The 21,084-nt window shown below is 39.6% G+C and overlaps 1 protein-coding gene across 8 annotated transcripts in view; it reads left to right on the top strand.

The window, feature by feature from the left end:
- Positions 1-19,847, top strand: part of CRACR2B (calcium release activated channel regulator 2B) — a 41,877-nt gene extending 22,030 nt beyond the window's left edge. For 4 of the 8 annotated variants that reach the window (XM_087920938.1, XM_087920937.1, XM_026706610.2 and 1 more), the window contains 3 exons: positions 395-582; positions 2,216-2,287; positions 6,642-6,893. In XM_087920938.1, the coding sequence (XP_087777064.1) occupies positions 395-582; positions 2,216-2,287; positions 6,642-6,798 (417 nt within the window). In that variant the 3' untranslated portion in view covers positions 6,799-6,893. Of the gene's footprint in view, positions 1-394; positions 583-2,215; positions 2,288-5,498; positions 6,111-6,641; positions 6,894-19,667 lie in introns of those variants that run through there. The other 4 variants (XM_087920941.1, XM_087920940.1, XM_087920939.1 and 1 more) reach the window with 2 other exon arrangements.
- Positions 19,848-21,084: the final 1,237 nt, after the last annotated feature.

Raw genomic sequence — 21,084 nt, forward strand, 5'->3', positions numbered from 1 at the left:
TGTCCTTCTTTAACCTCCAGGCCCACGGCTCTGGCAGGATTTCAACTCCATATTTCACTCTGGTCTGGTACACTAATCACCAAAGTTAGAAGGACTGTGTTTATTCATGTCACAATTGTATAGTTATTCTTCTTGGAGGAATGCAATTTTAGAATTGGGAAATGGAGTTTGTTTGGATAATTATTCTATCCATATTGTTGTAGGCGATTTAAATTTATATTTATATATATGTGTGTGTGTGTGTGCATGTATATATACACATACATACATACATACACACATACACATATATACTCCTAGGATAAAACAACAACAATATTAGATATTATTCTTATTGCAATCCTAGATTTCAATCCAACTATATTTATTTTGTTTTATAAATGTCTATGTTTAGTTGGAACATCAGTTACACTGCCAGCACTCTGAGCAGCTAGAAATGCATATACAAAATGAGAGATTACAAATTCTGAGTGAAAATCTCCTCAATCAGCTGGAGAGGACCAAATGGGAGCTGGAAGCAGCTCAAAGTCGTTTGCAAGAATTGCAGAAAGAAGCTCAGGTAGAGCAGGAATGGAAGAACAGGTATGACCAGGGGTTACAGAAGGATGTAGAATGGTGATAGAATGGAAATATTAGAAAAGCAATGCTGTTGTATGTGGCTGCTGCACATTGATAACTCTTTAAGGGTGAATATTTTCTGGCATTTTGTTTTCCCTACTCAACTGCTATCTTTATAAATCTCAAGTACACAGAGGGCATAGTACCTTTCCTTTCCTTGAGATAAACTAATGATGGAAGGCTTTTTCCAATTACGTTTTTCTAGCAACTTCATGAAGGAATTAGCTTGGATAACAAACACCCCAGCATTTAAATGTAAGGCCGCCTTTTGTCAAAACCTACAGGGCATGACAGTCCTGGAACAAAACGAATATTGTCATTATCTCCACGGAAATCAATTACTTTAATATTTAGAAACATATGTCATTTGAGAATCAATGTTGCCAGTCAAATAACCAGTTACTGTATGTTATCAAGTGGTAAATAATTTATTTTCTGGTACTTAATTGACCCAAACCTGCTTTCCATGGTAAAGAGAGGTAAGAGAATGGCCCTGTCCTCTGTGCAACAATTTATTACAGTTTTCCCTGATGCAATCTGTTTTAAATACATGGAACATTAAATCCCAAATGTCTATGCTATCAGGGACGACAGGAATTTAAATAGAAGCTTAAGGTCAAAGTTGGTGATTGTTGAGAAACAATAACTACCCAGTATACATAGACACAATGTTTTAGGTGAGATGGATGTATGAAAAATAAAGCTACCTAAAAAGCTGTTTTGGTGTGCTCATGTAAACACATACAGATAGTCCTTGATTTACAGCCACAATTGGGACCAGAATTTCATTGCTAAGCAAGGCAGTTAAGAAAGTAGTGCCCAATTTTATGACCTTTTTTGGCTACATCTGTTAAACAAATCACTGCAGTTATTAAGTGAGTCACATGGTTGTTCACCAAATCTGGTTTTTCTCAATGACTTTGCTTGCTGGTAGTTGGATGGGAAGATCATGAATGATTGTCATATGTCTGTGGGATGCTGCAATGGTCATAAATGTGAGGATGGTCATAAGTCACTTTTTACAGCCCTGTTGTAATGTTGAACAGTTGTTAAATGATGTTGTATGCCGAGGACTCCTTGTGTGTCACTTAACCTGTATCCTTAGGGCCAAACTATACCTTGTGCATACATGCAAGCATTGGAGGAATAAAAATGGGGATGATAAGGACATATGAATATCCTTTGAGAAAAGGCAGCTAAGTAAATATCCATGTCTATAAACCTGTGATAACAATAGGCCATTAACAAATAGTCCAAGTTCATATCATGTACTTAGCCATTGTTTGTTTTAATCATGTTCATGGGTGGGTTTACACTTCATATGAAACCATACATTGGCAAGCTTGCAAATTACCATGACTTGATTCACACCTAGAATTAAGCCCCCCCCCGCCCCCAAAGCAACATTATGCCGCTGTGCAGCATGCAAATAAGTAGGGGAGACCTTGTGAGTGTTAATTTACTTGGACCATCCGCCATATACAGTTATTGCCAGCAGGTGTAACACTGCTACGTTTTAACCAATATTAACGTTTTGCAAAAGAATAAAATGCAGGTTTACATATATGAAATCTTTTTTCCCTTGCTTCTACCCCAGAGATATATTTCAAGCTTCTAAGAATATGCAGAAAGAAAAACAAAGCCTCTTGCGTCAGTTGGAGCTCCTCAGGTAAGAAAGTGATCTGAAAAAGAGTATTTGGAAGAGTGAGTGTCTATTCAGTTACTTGGAAAATACTCAAATACAGCAGCTACAGAAAGTGGACCTCTTTGGGGCAGCCATCTCCAACCTTTCTATGCCGATGCAATTTTCTGTACAGACATAACTACACGTAAATCAATGTCAGGTACTGTAGTATTATTAGGAAAGGTGTTAATTGGATGGCGATCTATTCGACAAAAACATCTAAGCTTATCAACAATGGAGGCTGAATTCTCATGTTTGTCTCTATTATGTACGGACTCAGTATGTTATAAACAACTAATGATTGACATGGGAATTAATGTAAAGGAACCTATTGTATATGAAGACAACCAATCAGCAATTCAGATGGCTTCCAATCTCGCTGTAAAGACAAGATCAAAACACATTGATCTAAGATATCTAAATGTGGGACAATGTGTTCAAAGTAAAATGATTAAACTGGAGTACTGCATGTCAGAAAATAACATTGCAGATCATTTTACAAAAGCCCAAAACATAGCAGGCACCTCCCAAACTGGGTTTCTTAGGACTAATTATATCAGCAAACACAACCTCTAAAAGTTGTTTGGTCTTAAACCTATTCAGTCTGTTTGCAGGGGTAACCTTGCTTTTCTCCTGGTTACAGGCATTGCAGTTTAAGTACTTGCTACAGGGTTTTAATTTTACTCCCATTTTGAAATTAATGTACCCCAGACATCTATGCAGTAAATGTATACATTCGTCATGTGGCTTAACATTGTTATAAACCAAGTTAGCCATCTGCAACTGGTCATCGTGTATCACATATAAATCATTCTCTAAAGTAGCAGTACACTTTTACCCTCTTTCTCTATTATACAGTTATCTCCCCTAAAGGTTACTACATAACCAATATTAACTAAAGCCCTTATTGATAACAAATTAAATTTCAGTTTAGGTATATATAACATAGATAAATGCTCATTTACACATGAACAATATGCAGTACCTTCACCAGATGCTTTCATCTTTCATCCATTTGCCAATGATACATGTTGTTTACTAGAGGACATCTTTACAAACCTCTCTCTATTTCTAGTTATGCACTGTGATGCTCCACTATCAATTACCCACAAATCATGGTTTACAGTTGAATTGCTAGACATAGCTAAATTAACATTCTTCTTAGCCTTCTGGTGATTACCAGTATTCTGTCATTTTCCTTCTTACAGAATCTAGCTATACATCCCCTAGCCCCACAAGAAAAACATTTCCTAACAGGCAGTTGAAAACAAATCTTCTTCTTGTGGTTGTTTCTCTCTCAATTGGTCTCTTTTCAGCCTTCTTCTTGCCTCTTCTAATAATTGTCCGGTTATGTCAGTTAATGTCACTTCATTTCTGGTCAGGACTTCCAGTGATGATACGTAATCATCATAACTTTCATCCAGTGAGGAAAGAATGATGTAAACCTGATGCAGTTCTGAAAAAATCAGTTCCTTTTCATGTTGTTCTTGAAAAGTTATTTTCATGAAGTTCAAATGAGCTAACATATCTCCACCTTTCAGAAGACATGCTCTAAACAGTTTACATGTAAGATGTATGTGTGCACCTACACTGTCACGAACATAAATCCTCTTCAAATTCTCCCAACACCTAGCAGCAGACTCTTCTCCACGAATATGGACTAGCTGCTGGTCACTCAGTGTTAGTCCAATTATACAAAGAGCTCGTTCATTGTTATGTTTAAAGTCATCTAACTTTTCGGCATGGTCCTCATTATTTGGATCCCAAGCATTTACATCTGGTGGATCCTGAACTGCAGCCCATAACTTTTCTCTATGCAGAAGTAGACTGCACTTCATTAACCAGGAAACATAGTTTGTTCCATCCCACCAAGTTATCAGTGATAGATTTGTTGATGGTTCTTGTGCCATCTTTACCAGGACAGTAACCCACACTTAAACAGTAAACAACGGTCTGAATACGGTACACTAACTCTCAGTTATCTGAGCCTGGTATGGCCTGGGTCCATAACCAATGTTGAGGTATTCCCTGTTAGGGGAATCAGTGCACTCAGGGAAACATAAGGAGAGTGATGTTGAATAACACACAACCAGCATACAGATTCACTGAACAGTAAAATGTAGGTTTTACTTCCAGTAAACGGGTAAACAAAGTCCATCAAACAGTCCAAATCATACATGGTCAAAGCAGTTAGTATCAGTCCAGGGATAATCCAAAAAACGAAGTCAAGTATCATAAACAGAGTTCAGTAAACAGAGTTTGCTAAAAGTTGCAAGACTCACAACAATCCAAGCAGAACGACGGTCAGGCAAAATGGCAAAACAGGAAATGCAAGAGAGAAAGAAACCATGTTTCTGTCTCCATATTATGGCCATTGGAGGAACCTCAGCCAATCACAATTACAGCATTTTCTTAAAGATACAGTATTAAATTACTATCCTGGTTTATATATTGCCAACCCAACTGTTAGGTGACTGTCATTCCTAACAGATGGTTCTGAGCAAACAGCTGGTGAGTGCACTTGCATGCACAGCTCTTATTTGCATGAGCGGCAGGCAAGTGTGCTGGCCACTCGTACAAATGGAGCTGGGCACGCAAGTGGAGCTATGTGCGCAAGTGGAGCTGCGTGTGCACGTCCACCGTGTCCACAGCCCAGTTCTGAACAGACCATGGTCCAGTAGTGGACCGCACCCCAGGGGTTGGGGACCCCTTCTTTGAGGAATAGCAATAGCACTTAGACGTATATACCACTTCATGGTGCTTTACAGCTCTCTCTAAGCTGTTTACAGAGTCAGCATATTGTCCCCAACATTCTGGGTCCTCATTTTACCAACTTCGGAAGGATCGAAGGCTGAGTTCTCCTTGATCTGGCGAGACTCAAATTGCCTAATTGTTGGCAGCTGGAAGTCAGCAGAAGTAGCCTGCAATACTGCATTCTAACCACTGCACCACCATGCCTCCTAAATATGTTACACCAGGGTTGTCAAACTTGTCATCACGGCAGCATCACATGACATCGGGACGATTCCCACCTTTGCTAAACTGGACTTGGGGGTGGGCAGCATGTGACACATCCAGCCTGCAGGCCGGGAGTTTGACAGCCCTGTGTTACATGATAATAGAAGATTAAAATAAATATTAAAAAAGAGGAAGGGAAATAGATTTTTGTAATTGGAGGTTTGTGACTGAATTACAGGATGGGAAAAATGGAAACTGTCTCTTCCTCTACCTGGGACTAATTCTTCCAGGATGCTTGTGATGTCCCAGTCTTTACCCTTGGAGATACAATTCCATGGAAAGGAACAATATGTACTTAACTCACAGTTAGGAGAAAACACTTCTGTAAGTGTTGGGAGGCCTACAGTGGAATTAGTTGTTAAGAGTTATTGGCCTCATTTACAAATAACAATTACTCAAGATTTATTTTGATCATGGTGTATGGAAGGAAACAGAATGATGTCATGCAGACAAACAAAATATACTGGTGTGGCTGAAGTTCCCCCCACCCCTTTGTTTATTTTACAGTGGAGTGCCCAGAATAAGCGATTTTGTATTCAGAAGAATTATACATGTTAGGTTGTTTATAATTTACTTTGTATAATTAAATATTTGGATGGCCAAAAATTAACGATGGTCTAATATTTGTTGAATCGTTGCAAAAATGGGAAAACTGAACTCAGAAACTTCTTGACTAGTTGACATTGGATTGAACCCATATGAGAGCTACCTTACACAATTCTGCTCTCCAGAATTTATTAAATGAAATTTAGGTGCCAAAGAAATTATTGAACTAGCATTTGTGATTGTACAATGTTTCTTACTTTCTTTGTCCTCTCTGTCTTCTATTCATACAACAAACTGATTCAAAACTATCTTGCTATTAAAGCCCAGGATAGTTATCTTATAGTTCACTGCATTATGCAAATTCAGAACATTTGATTAATCACATAAAGCATTGGTAAGTAAACCATAGGTAAGCAGGTAAGGCAAACACAGTATAAGAGCTGTTAATGGTTGTCAATGGTTTTGAAATCTTCTATAATCTGCTACCTTCAAATGTGACCAGAAATTATGGGAGCTGTAGTACATCATACTAGTAGAGAAGTCAAATCATTTCTGCACTAGTGACTTGCAATCTGTCAGAACTGTGCAACCATCATTTTGCCACAATATCAGAAATCTGAACAGGCCTTATATTACTTTAGAAATCCACTAGGCAATACTATAAATACATTCTATGTCACTAGCATGGAAATTATTTACATTTGGGTATAGGGAAAGGGCAAAGTGAACGCTGTAGCCATAACACTTGCATTTGTCTTGCTTGCCTCTGGAGCAGGGAGATGAACAAAAACCTGCGAGATGAGAGAGACGCAGTTGAAGCTAAGAAGATGGTCAGTCTGAAAAAGAACGTTTTAATCCCCAGTCACTGCTCCTTTGCCTGCTGTCGTTGCTGCCATCCCTTGGGGACATTTCATTTACCTGGGGGATACTAACAGAAACACAGAGTTTAATTATCTTTTGAAAGGATGTTTCTTTTCTAAGTCTAAATGGAGAGAGGACTGCATTTTTGCAAACCCCAGTCATTGCCCCCACCCCCCACCCCAAAATCAGCATAGCTTGTTGCCTATTTCTGATTGTAGAGGAAAGACTATAAGCAGATGTTCTTCGGACCGGAAAGCATGGAGAAATGTTTGCACTAAAGGTGAAATACCCATTAACTGAATCTATAGAAAATTGAATTTTCCTCATGCAGTTTATAGAAAAAGTCTTCTCTTTCCCTCTATTGTCACTGTTTCTAACAACTTGGAAATTTTTACCTGTAAGCCCCATGTCTTACTCTGCAACAGATAGCACTTTGTACCAGCTCTTTTGCCATATTTATTCATGACCGTACTTTTCACGGTTCTCCAATGAGCTGTTCAGAGCATCCAGTAGTGGGAGGTGCTTCAGTCTCTCCTTGGATAGGCTGGGCTTAATTGCAAGGACACTCCTCCTCCTCCTCCACGGGACTCCTCCCTAGCATCCCCCAGTTTTTGCTCAGCCTTTGTAGGAATAGGCAGCTTTTTCCTTTCCTTGGCCAGAATAGCAGCAAAGACTGCAAAAAAGCCTTCAGGTTTGGTCTGAATTTCTTTTAATTAGGCTCCGTGTGTCACCTAAGAGCCACAGCAGCTTCCGATGGCATTCATTCCATCTGGCCGTGGGAGCTCGTAAACACACTGTCAGGGAGCGCTCTCAGCGCCCTTGCAGCGGTCTGAGGCATCAAATTCCTAGTCGTGTTTACCCGAGCCCAAACGGTCAGCCCTTGCTATTGTGACTTCCCATTTCTAGCCGCGCTGTTGCAAGCAGCGAGCGCGGCTTGATTTAAACGACCGAGGCTTTTTTTTCTCCCCACCGAGAACCACCTCTTTTTACCCCTCCTCACCTTTTCTCTATTTGCCATGGGAAGCCGTTTCAGGCGACTTCATGAGGTGGGAGTTCGCTGCTGGTCTGGTCTTGGCACTCAAAATTAACTGCCGGCGCCATTGAGATCACTATAGACCATGTGGCTCTGTGCCGTATTTACTCAGGCTTGTGAGAGGCATTATCCCCAATCAGGGTCCTCTTTGCAGACCTGTCACGTGAGGGAAATCATTCTGACTTCTAACATTAGGGCACATCAGGACGCAACATTCAATGCGGTTAAATTTTCATCAAGGGCCATAGCATCCATGTTACAGCACGGTGTTTACTATGGCTCGGACACTGGCAAGCTGACACTAAGCACAACTGGAAGTTTGCCTCATCCCCCATTTCAGGAGACAAATTGTTTGGCACTGCCCTTGATCCGTATTGATAGAAAACAGAAATAAGAAAAAGATCCCCCCTTCTCTTTTTCGCAAATCAGATAACAGAAACACCCAGCCCTTTCGGAGGGGTTCCTTTCATCTCTTCTATCAGGGTACATATTCCTCAAGAGAGCCTTTGGATGTAGGCAGGGGCAGTAGTCAGAAAGACCCAATTTTGGGGACAGGAATAGAAGGAGAGGACAGGGTAAGAGACCATTCCGTGGGGCAGGAAACAGGGCTTTCTGCCATCCCAAATAGGGCCAAGGACAATGCTCCCATTGGCGGATGACTAAAACTCTTTGAAGACCAATGGGATTCCTCTACCTCAGACTCCTGGGTCCGAGATACCATTAGATTCGGCTTGGCTCTGGAATTCCAATCCACATCCCCGAACTTCTTCATGACATGCCCACTTTCTAGGGATCCTGTTGAAAGAACTCTTACGGAGACAGCTATCCACCATTTGCTGGAGATCTGTGCCATTCAACCAGTGGCACTGGATCAACAAGGGCACAGTTTTTACTCACACCTTTTTGTGGTTCCGAAGAGTTTGGAAGCAAGAGAGGGATCATAGTGTAATGGCTTGTTTTACATATCTAAATTAATGTGTGTTATTTGACTGAATATTTCACTATTTATTTCTGTGATTAATTGGTTTGTGGAAGTATCTCCAGGTGAATAATTGATGAGGATACATATTACCATTCCATTGTAAATAGTGAAAGATATCTATTCTGCTTTGGTAATATTTTCATGTTAATTTTAATCACCCAGGGAAATAACTCTTGCACCTTGTTCCCCAAATCCTGTGATGTATTAAACTGGATCATGTACAGATATAAAAGGATTAATAAAATTGTGTAAATAGAAGTTTCAGTAAATGAAGCTAAATATGAATATAAAATGAACAGTGTGAAGTCTTATTTTGAACACTCTGCATCTTTGCATATTGATCAAGTTGTAAAAGGTTCTGCTGGAAAGATCCAGAGAGGATGACCATCAATGCCAAGTCCTCAAAGTACTTGGAGCCATAGTGTTCCTCCTTTCTTCCTCATAAGTCTTCCAATGTGAATCCAGAGGCCATATTTTTCATTTTTTGTTGCTTATTTTTGCTCTGTGTGTCCAAGACACATAAAATAAAGATCTATTTGTCAAGAAGTAGAATGTTCCATCCACATTTTAAAGCAATGGTAGAGATAGTTCTGGATTACAATGTGACAATGTGTACTAAGCAATGTGGTCATAAAGTACAATGTCACATGACCATGTTGCTTAGCGGTGGCAATCCCAGCAGTCCCAGTTGCCATTGTAACTTCAGGAGGGAAAGTTGAGTGGTAAGAAGTGAGAGTCCCAGTGAATGGCCCACTAGAGAGCACAACTGGGGCCAAGGGATCTTATCCTCTGTAGTGGGTTCAGTGGCAGCAACTTACTGTGGCAACTGGGTTAGCATATGCTAAGGGTCTGCCTTAGACCAGATACAGTGTGATCTATTTACCTTTACTTGGAAATAACCCCATTATGTTAAATGAGGCCTAGATAAAAATACGCAGGGTTGCAACCACAAAGAACGCAGTCAAAGTAGTCTTTTCCATATAATATCTCATTTCAAAGTATGTCTACATTCCTCTTTTTGTTTTGCATGGCATCTAGATAAGCTGTTTATTTGGCCATTAGAGATTTATGCATGCATTAGTTGAGACATTGCTGGTTATTTTGTAGCAGATATTTAAAGAAATTGAATCCTAGTGGAGAAAAGGGCCACTTTCTCACTGGTTTGCAATAATTCAGAGAATTATATTATGAACTCTGCTATTTAGAACTTTTACCTATTTACCCCCAAAGCATCAAGAAAGAAAAAGTCCAATAGGATGTGAATTGGATTCTATAAATTGGACATCATTGTCATCCTTTGACATTCTCCTAACATTATTCCCAGGCTGCTACGTCTCTTAGCCTTCCTGGACCGCATGTCTCCCTCCTGGGAACAGACACCATTTTTGGAGCAGACACAATTCATTATGGCCACTCTGAAAATGGCTTCTGCTTCTGGGACAAAGTCACATGGCCTAGGCCTTAGGGACAGAGCAGTGTGCTCTCCTTCCCTACCAGAGTCTTCAGATTCTAGAGATCTTCTTTAAGGTAAGGGTGCAATCGGTTACTAGTGGTGGGGAGAAGTGTGCAGGAACCAGTGGGGTGAGAAACAGATCCAAGGCCTTCAGGGACCAGGCAAGAGGGAAGCAGGCCCAAAGTCTCTGAGGATCCTGAGGAGTGGGCTGGGGAGAAGAGAGGAACACTGTAATGTGTCTGAGGTCAGTCATAAAGGAGAATGACTTCATGCTGACCATAACTTTGAAATCAAGTCATAATTTGCTCAGTTTTAGCTTTGAATTGTTAGAACATGTTTTATTATATAGTATTAGAATATTTTATTTGAGCAGTCACACTTTTATTAAGGCCGTGTCTCCTTTTAATATACTTTTAAGATTTGTAAGGCTTCTCACACTTCATTGTTCACAAACTTTTAAAGTAGTTTACCCAGCGGATTGAGATAAAGTATACATTTTAATGAAAGATAAGGTATACATTCCAGGGATAGTTTCTCCTTGGATAAGAAGAAACCTTAGAAGCCCTGGCAAGGAAAGAAATTCCTTATATGGAATGATGTGTGGAGGGAAATGAGTGATTGGGTAGTTTGTATTCTATAGGAGGGACTGATTTTAATGCATATAACCTGTGCTGGATGAAGGGGGCCTTTGCAAGAGTCCATCTACTATGGCTTGCTATCATTGTCCTTAGGCGAAAAATAACCTAATTTCATGCAGCTGCCTGATGTTTTTTATCAACCTGACTCAGAATGAACTGAATAAGGAATCAAATATTTCAGCAGAATGGTTGCAAGTCAAGGATAACCTGTTATGAGAGGTAATAAAAATTCATTTTCCCAACCAATGTGTGCATTTATGACCAAATTTCATGTTCTTGACAATAATACACAATGCAGTGATGGGATTCAACTTTTTTTTACCACTGGTTCTGTGGGCGTGGCTTAGTGGGTGCACTTTGCACCAAATGCGTGCTTTGTGCACGCACAGTGGGTTTGATGCTGACTTTTTCCTGCAATCCTGCACTCACCCTGTGTCTTCAACAGCAGATGCGTGGCAATCCGCTGTGCTGCGTGAAGCAGCTGAGCTTCAAAACCAGGAAATAAAGATTAGTATAGAGCCGGGGCAGATGGAAGGGCCCAGCAGCTGGTTGTCGGAGCGAACTGGTTTGCTCACAGATGTTCTTGAGAGCTACTAGTTTGGCCGAGCCAGGCTGAACCGGTAGAATACCACCACTGGCACAATGGGTCGAGAGTAAGGATGGCATAGCTATACTACAGAACACTTTCTCAAACAAAACAGTAGCAACCTATGATATTCACAGCTTCTTTCTCTGCCTTCTCTCTCTCAGTCACATGTTCACTCAGTGGCCATAACAACCTGATTGTTGGAATGGAACTTGGTCATTAAACGAGGTGTAGTATAACTGAATCTATACAGTATTCAAATAACCTTGACGTGTTTGCACTTTTTAAAGCCTAGACTTATATCAGGAGGCATCATCTGTAGAAACTGAAGTGAAATAGATCACATTGTTATTTTCATAACTCCCATAAAGGATGACTGAAGGGAAGTTGCATTTCCATGATTGAGAAGGGCTTCGAAAAATACCAGTTGAGCATTTTCTGGAAGCAAATATCTGAGGAAGACAAATGACTGGTTCTTCCTGCAATTAAAGCTAAAATGGCCACAAAAAGACATGCCTGCAGCAGCCTGACATGGCCAATAAGAACTGGGAACGCTTGCCTCTATTTCATTGGAAACAATACCATCAGTGAAACATCATGTTCATGGCAAAATTGTATCTAAATTAGTGGGGAAAAGACTTGGAACAGCTAAAGGTGTATATGTACTTCAGCTCTGGCTGGGATTGGGAGAAAGGCAATACAGGTAGTCATTTGACTTATGACCATAATTGAACCCTACATTTGTTTTGCTAAGCAACAGTTGTTAAGTGAATTTCACTCCATTTTATGACCTTTCTTGCCGTAATTGTTAAGTGAATCACTGCAGGTGTTAAGTTGGTAACATGGTTGTTACCGCTGACTTTGCTTGTCGGAACACCACAAACGGGGATCCCATGATCCCATTAGTACACTGCAACTCACAAATACAAATCAGTTGCCAAGCGTCTGAATTTTGATCATGTGACCAATGGACATAAGGGTGGAAAATGGTCATAAGTCACTTTTTTCAGTGCTGTTGTAACTTCAAACGGTCACTAAATGAATGGTTGTAAGTCAAGGACTACCTGTATCATGAGGACATTTCATATTTAAAACATGGTTACTGGGAAATTGTGCCCAATAAGGAGCAACAAGGAAGAGTCATGGATTGAAATGGGATTTGCTTCTTTGTGGCTTAGTAGTGTGTTTGTATGCAACATGTTAAAGCTGTCGTTGTTCAACAATTTTCAAACTTTTAGCATTCACTTTGTAGTGATGATAATGCTCAAGTAGATGAGAGTCACATTTAAAATACAGTAATGATATTGGATGAATGGTTATTATCTAGCTTTTAATTGTGCTGATTCATAAAGTAGCCAATAATATAAACTTATCAACATAAGGAGGCCTTAGATAAACTGCAGAGTTTCTTCTAGGAAGGATAAAAATCAAGCAGGAAGTACAGTAGATATATCCTGCTTGTTTTACTTTTCTTCCTGACATTTTTACTATCAACAAAAACACCACTAGATGGTGCCATTTTTACAGCAGCCAACCTTATATCAGCAAAAGGAAAGGAACTATGGGCAAGGTTTAAAGACTGCACTAGTTCAAGAAAATCCATTGGCATTTATTGCTGGTTTTATACTTTAAAGTCAAGTTCCATCTGGTGCAAAATGGAAGTTAATTAGATGATCAAAAATGCCTCCTTTTTCCTATTTTCATATGACAGCTTTCAACTGAAGCACAAAAAGTTGAGATCTCTCTCTCTCTCCCTCCCTCCCTCCATTTTGTTTAATTTGTGAGCAGAATTTGAATAGGTTACAACATTGGCCAGACTAGTGCCCTACATAGATGTTGGATTTCAGTTCCGTGAAGCTTAGCCACGCTTAATTTCAACAACGATGTAAGAAATAAATTAAAATACAGTATCAAACTTTTCATGCAACTTCTTTACAAATACAGCCAGACCTGTAGAATACCCAAAGAACGGAAGAGAGACGTATGCATTGTCATTAGAACTGATGACAGAGACAAGTTCCTAAGTGGCTGAGATAATTTCCCTAGAATTCTGCTTCTGATTCAGGGTTCTCTTACTGAGACCTTAAGGGGTCTCCTCTTGAGCAACCCCCCTTTTTTTTCTTGCAATATCACAATCATTTCGCTGCAGGAATGAATGGAAGATGGTGGTTGTCACTTTTAAAGCTCTATTTGTCTACTTTTGTACCGTAAAAAAATTATAAACTTCTCAGAGCCTTCTGATTGGAATAGCACAAAGGAAGTATAAATAAATGAATAACAAGTTGGTGTGGCTTTCTATTCAGTTTACAAAAGCCAGCTGAATTTGAAATTAATCTGTATTTCAACAACCATTCTGATGCTCTTCACCAAAGCCTAGTGTAGCAATGGGTTTTATGCTTTTAAGAAGCATCATTAGTTAAGATAGCTGTCCTGATGCATCTAATTAATGTTTTATATATATATTGACTGTATCACTTCCTGTGAGGTGCTTCCTGTGGTTTTGTGTGTACTACTTGTTGTGTGTCCTTGGCTACCTTTCTTGGCTGACTTGGGTGTGGACCTTGGATCTCAGACAAAGTCAGGAGGTGGTTGTGCTAGATAAGCACATTTTTTACATTGAGAAAAGCAGCCTTGGTTGAAGAGTTGCTCATGTATCGTACACATAATGCATCCATCCTCCAAAAACTTGTTGATGCTTTTCAGTTTCCCAGGATATTAAGTCGGGTCATTATCTCTTTGCCTGAAGGCTAACCCAGTCATGAAATTTACTGAGTAATTCCAGAGTCCCATTGCTCATTCATAGCCCAGCTGAAAGTTATATCACAGGTTAAATATGTGAAACATAGAATATGGTTGCCAAGAACTCTAACACCATTTTATGTTATATCATAAAAGCAAAGTGTCTAAATGTAAAAGTCCTATGGGATTCTCTTTCTATTTCAAATATTGTATCCAGATCTAAGAAGGATTCAGTTTAAATAAAAATGGTCTTAGACTGAAAATTCCTCAAGAAGGAAATAGGCATATTTATGCTTGAGAAGACTGAGAAAGGCTCTGATAACACTCTTCAAATACCAAATGCCTGAGGGGATGTTACATAGAAGATAGATCTGTTCTCAGTCGTTCCTTTCTGCAGGATACAAAATAATGGATACAGGTTGTAAGAAAGCAATGTCAGACTTCAGGCCAAGCACAGCTACCTAATTCTTCCAAAAACATATTCCCATATTCAGGAAGTAGATAACAGCAGATGCTTTAGGGCAAGGGTCTTTAAACTTGGAAAGTTTAAGACTTGTGGACTTCAACTCCTAGAATTCCTGAGCTAACATGACTGGAGGAAGAATTGTGGGAGTTGAAGTCCACAAGTCTTAAAGCTGTCAAATTTGAAGACCCCTGCTTTAGGGCATCAGGACAGAAGTTGCAGTATATCATTACATGTATTGTATATTATATATGATGTGATATTATATGATATTAATTATATTATACCCATTTTATGACCTTTCTTGCCACAGTTGTTAAGTGAATAGCTGTAGTTGTTAAGTTAGTAAAGCGGTTGTAAAATGAATCTGGTTTCCCCATTGACTTTGCTTGTCAGAACGTTGCAAAAGTCGATCACATGATCTGGGACACTGCAGTCATCGTACTGAAAATATGAGTCAGTTGCCAAGTGTTTAAATTTTGATCATATGATCATTGGGATGCCGCAATGGTCATAAATGTGAAAAATGGTCATAAGTCGTTTTGAACAGTGCTGTTGTAGCTTTGAAAAGTCACTAAATGAACTGTTGTAACTTGGACTACCACTATACTATAATACACTACACTACATCCTACCTTTATTATTTTTACAAATAACTCAAAGCAGCAAACATATCCAACGCATTTCTTCCACCTATTTTCCCTACAGCTGGTTTTGATGTCTATGACTGGACTAGAACTCACAGTCTCCAGCTTTCTAACCCTGGTGTGTAAATCACTAGACTGGACCAAACTGGTCAGGGGTGGGATTCAAATTTTGTAACAACTGGTCCTGTGGGTGTGGCTAGATGGCCGGGGCCATGTGACTGGGTGGGCATGGCTTCTTTTTTGCAGCACACCCCCCCCCCCCCGTTTTTGGGGCCTTCTGGGCCTCAGGGAAGCCTCCTTGGGGGGGGGTGCTTTTGCTCCCAGAAAGCTTCTCTGGCGCCCAGGAAGGCAAAGAATGGAGGTGTGTGTGTGTGTGTGTGTGTGTGTGTGTGTGCTGTGCCCCCCCCCTCCATTTTTTGTCTTCCTGGGCCTCAGGAAAGCCTCCTGGGTGAAGCGGTAAGTAAGTGAGGGGAATCCTGGAACAGCTGATCATAGGAACAGCTAATAGTCAGGAAGGAAAAAAAACCCCAAATACCTTAAGGAATGACTGGGTGGGGAAGAATGCAGGCAGCGATGTCGGGCATGTGTGCAATGTTGCGCATGCACGATAAGGACTGACTAGGTGGGGAGGGGAGGGGCAGGAGGAGATGGGAGGGGCCAGCCAGGGGCACGATTTGCCGGTTCTCCAAACTGCACAGAATCATAACCAGTTTTATAGAACTGGTCTGAACTGGTAGAATGCCACCCCTGAAACTGGTTGTATGCAGAAGATTCTGAATACACAAATCAACTGGCTCTCTACCTGTCAATACTAGGTCTTAACTCTTAAATGTTTTCTTCCCACCATGGCCCATAGTTTTTAAGGACTGGGATTCCCTCTTCTTCATGCTTATATGACGGTTTTGCCTTACTTGATCAATGCTGATTCCCACCTTTCCAGCTTTAGCTCTTAGAAACAGTTTCAGTTCATTGGGAGAAATATTTCTAACTGTAAGAGCAGCTTGAAGCAGCAGCATTTGCCTATAGAGAAGTAATGCTTTCTTTCCTGCCATGCATACTGTAATGAAGTCGAGGCTTGACCATGATCTCATGGGGTTGCTTTTAATCAGGAATCTTGAACTAATAAGGATGTTTGACATGATGGTTCTAATGCCATATCGCTATAATTTTGCACCTGTCAGTTTTTTTATGAGGCTAAAATGAAAGGCAGGGAGTAGTGTGTTTGTGTATGTGTGCATGCATATGTGCATGTGTGTGTGTGTGCATGTATGTACCTGCATGCACAAAGTCAAGGATCTTGGAAAATAGGCAAAACCATAAATTAGCCCTGTTCATATGGTCTTTCCTTACTTACTTTATATTTTTTTATCAGGCAAGCCCTTTTTTATTTCATCAAACTCATTTCCCTCTCTTAAACTCTAAAGTAATATTTTGAGCTGTTCAATATCTTAATTATTTTTATATGTTTGTGGTTCCTTAGTGTACAGTACTAGTCTTTGTTTTCCATTATACAGTACTTGTCTGCTGCATTTTTTTGTGTTTGTATTTTTTGGGAATTACTTCTTGGATTGATGCATTGATTTTTTGTTATTGTTTTATTATGTGTATTGTCCTGAGAGCCTAAGCTAGAGGATAAAATGTATACAAATAAATTCTCCAGAGCTAGCCGGACATAACTTTCATAGTTGATGCCTGCTGGCTTATGTTGATCATGTGATATAAAAAAGAGTATTTCTAGATATGAGCACTTAAAACAGCGGTATGGATAAGTTTCCTTCCAAATGGTTATCCATTATTTTTAGCTGTGTTATCTGTTTCTTTTTGCTAGGGGCAAAATCAACACTTTTGATTTTACCGGTATCCGCTGACACTGAATCCCCACACCAACCTCTTCAAATGTTGTTGTTACTTTGGCAAAGGGAAAGCATTCCTATTTTAGGCATTTGAGAGATGATGGGAGGAAGTTTACTCTTTTGATTTGTCATGTGAAGAGAATTTTCTCTGTTGGTCAACAATGACTCAGCTTTCTGGTGTTTCCGATCTCGTCTTTCATTTTCATCTCTAGTGGAGAGCAAAAGCCTTCCTCATCAGCATATGAGTTTGGACATATTCTCCTCAAAATGCTCTGCCAGCAATTTAGGAGCAGAGCACTAAATGGAAATAGAACAATTAGTTTCAGCCTCCCCAATTTTCTCGTTTATTCCTGGCCATAAAAGGAAATGTGAAATGCAGGCACCTAGGTCTAATCTCTTAGATATTTAAATATCATACATTAGAATTCATTAACACAAAATAACCATTCACACTGTTTTCCCTCCATCTGTTGATTTTGTAAAGCTTATATCTCCCTGCAGGTGCCGTCATCCTTCTGATGTCCTTTTAGACAATTTCTACATTGAGAACATCTAGCTGTTATTTACAGGGAATCTTTTATTCTGTTTCCCGTGGCAAGCCTGGTATTTTTCCCCTCTCATTAGCTCTACCACAAAATTTCTTATCCTGTCTTTTAGGTCTCATTTCGTCACTTGATCTCAGTATCCGCCATGTTGCCATCTGCACTCTTGATCGGGTATACAGCAGTGGTGGGATTCAAAATTTTTTACTACCAGTTCTGTGGGTGTGGCTTGGTGGGCGTGACAGGGCATGGCTTGGTGGGCGTGGCAGGGGAAGGATACTGCAAAATCCCCATTCCCTCCCCACCCCGCTAACCTGCTTTTCAGGTCCATTCTCCTGTACAGGGGAACAGAAGAAGACGCAGCTGATCAGCTGGGACTCAGGAGGCAGAGAATAGATGGGGGCGGAGGTCAGTCAGAGGTGGTATATGATGGTTCTCCGAACTACTCAAATTTTCCGCTATCGGTTCTCCAGAACTGGTCAGAACCTGCTGGTACACAGTCTTGCTTTCCCCTTTGAGCATTTCTTTACCCTTCATTGCTATATTCAAACTACTATATATCAGTGCTTCTCAACCTGTGGTCCATAAACTTCTGAAGGGAGGCATGATGTTGCCCCAGGGGGTCTGGGAAGGCGTGAAGAAAGTTCATGATTTAAACCTTGAGGTAAGCCCTGGTGATCCATAGCCACAATCCATAGCCACAAGTGTTGAAGAAAAGGTTGAGAACTACTGCACTATATTGTTTGTCTTCTGCCAACTGTGGCTTTTCTTTTCTGGCTCTTCTGCAAAACTTTTTTCCATTCTTCCATTAACAATGCGTCTCAGCTACTATAGTTCTTCCGCTGTCCTATCTACATCTATGTTTTTCCATCCAACATTCCTTCATCCTTCCAGAATGATTTACTTCTCTTGCTAGGTGCGATGAAGAAGTTTTGCTAACCAAGTAGGAAATCCTCTCTCCTGTCTGCACATATATTAATGTATCCAAAGCAGAGCAGCATTATGGTACATGAGGCACAAATTCCCTCATGTGACAAATGCAAGAATGTTACCTTTAAAATAACCTTTCTATAATGCAGACTTTCCTGCCAAGAAAATGTCTTTCTTGATCTACTTCCCTTGTTTGAATGTGATCCCTCTCCTTCATTTCTTTATTAGGTTTCTTCACGTTCTTGGATTCTGCTCAGTGACTTTTCCTCTCTTTCAAAGCTCTGATGGCCTTGCCTATTCATATTTCTTTGTGTTTATATGCTTCCTTGGTTAGTTTCATTTGTTTAGTTCTACCCAAATCCTTTCTTTCCCTCGAAAATAACTCTGCTGATTTCACTGTTGTATTTTTTACATCTGGAATTGCTTCTTGGGACATTTTCATGTATCCATCATCCTAATTTCTTTTACTGTTATTTTAAAGTTCACTTTTATCAGGAAGTCACTGCATCTTGTAATATTCTCAATAAGGTGCCTGCAGAGTGCATTCATACATACTTTTCTTGGTGTGTTTTGTTCTACATGATTCTACCTCCCCTTATGCTTAGAAGTGTTTTCAAAACACTTGTTAGTTTTGAAAAAATATCACAGCATCATTCATATTTGTACTGGTTATAATAGAAGGGAAGCTAAAGTGTTTTCGCATTTAACATGTACACTTTTAAACATCCAAATACTATCAGCCTGAGAATCAAGTTTGTTAATTGATAAAGCAATGAAGGAGCAGCAAAACTGGAGGAAGAACAGTTAAATTCCAGCTTTGCTGCAAATGACCAGACACCCCTTTTCATCAGCTGATGCTATATGTATCCCCCCGCCACAAAAAAGGAAGCTTGGTACCATAACTTCAATCTATTTGTGCCCTCAAGCTTTGTTTACTTAAGAATGCACAGAAAATAAATTCCCTTTGAAGAGTCTTCATTGGGAAAATGATGACTCATTTCCACTTCTAAAAAGAGAGGCTTCTAGCAAGGAAAGAAGTATCTCCACCCAAGTCTATCATCTCTGTTTTTGCAGGACACTATTAATGAAAAGGCGACATTGCAATGAAGTGGTCAAGTCGACATGGTAACAACTGGATTTGAATATACCATCAGCAGTTTAATCTCTCAGCAAAAACCAAAATAATAAATAATAAAGTAGATCAGAAGCAAGTGTGTGTATTGCTTTCTTTTTACAGAAAGTAAAATCTAATAGTTTATACCTAGAAGTTAATTTTTTTCTTCACCATGAGTTTGATGAATAACAAGAAATTGTGTAATTCTGCCATTTATGCATGTATGACTTCCTAACTTGCAGGGATTCCCATCCATTTAATCAAATTTGGTGGTTTCTGCGTGTACTGTTAAAAAAATAGCAAATCCACACCATGGAGGATGGACAACATTCAAATAATGGCATTATAGGAACTTTTGCCAGCAATACCTCTATTCTGCACACACTGTCTGTCTGTAGAACAGAAAGTCATAAATTCAGTGTTGAAAATTGCAGCAACTTTCTAACAGCAGTGGAAAAATCTGCCAATTCCCCAGGATGTTTTGGTCTCTCTAATCCTAGCTTTAAGTTCTGAGGGGAAAAAAGGGCAAGATACCGATATAATAAATAAAAATACTCTTTTAAAGTCCAACCATTGTGAAGTAAGATTCTTAGAAAATGCCAGATCCTCACTATTCACATGGTTATAGCAATTTAGATAGGAAAATGAACTAAAATTGGGTGGATAAATACATGCTTTCAATCATTAATGAGGTTGCAATAGAATAGAATACTTTATTGGCCAAGTGTGATTGGACGCACAAGGAATTTGTCTTGGTGTAAATACTCTCAGTATACATAAAGAAAAGGTACATTCATTAAGAATCAAGAATCATAACGTACAACATTTAATGATAGTCATAGGGTACAATCAACAATCAAATCATACTAGGAAACAGTCAATATAAATCGTAAGGATACAAGCGACAAAATTTTCTGGGAGGCAAACCACCACACTATCTCTGCAGTCCTTACTCTCTGGAAATCCCTAACTTTGCCCTATTCCCCAAACTGCATTTTGGAGTGGGGGGGGGGGGTTGTTTCTTGTAATAATTCTTTGCAGCAGTGCAGTGTATTGACATATTCTGTTTTTTTTATATCAGAATTCTGTTTTTTTAATTTAAAATTTGGTGAGTCTGCAATTATGTTTTATCTTTAAGACTGCAAGCATGAATTGTTTTTTAGAAATGCAGTTGCATTCTCTAATTGGACAGCCACTTTCTGAAATGGCATAGGGTATCCTGCTTGAGTAGGGGGTTGGACTAGAAGACCTCCAAGGTCCCTTCCAGCTCAATTCTATTCCTTCCTATTCCTTTATGATTGTGGTTATTTATGAATTTTGTCAAGCAGGTATTAGATAACAGGTATAAGTATAAGCATGATTATGAATACACAAAAT

This window comes from Pseudonaja textilis, chromosome 1 (genome assembly GCF_049901715.1).
Source record: "Pseudonaja textilis isolate UNSWEBS1 chromosome 1, rPseTex1.2, whole genome shotgun sequence".
Taxonomy (NCBI): Eukaryota; Metazoa; Chordata; class Lepidosauria; order Squamata; family Elapidae; genus Pseudonaja; species Pseudonaja textilis.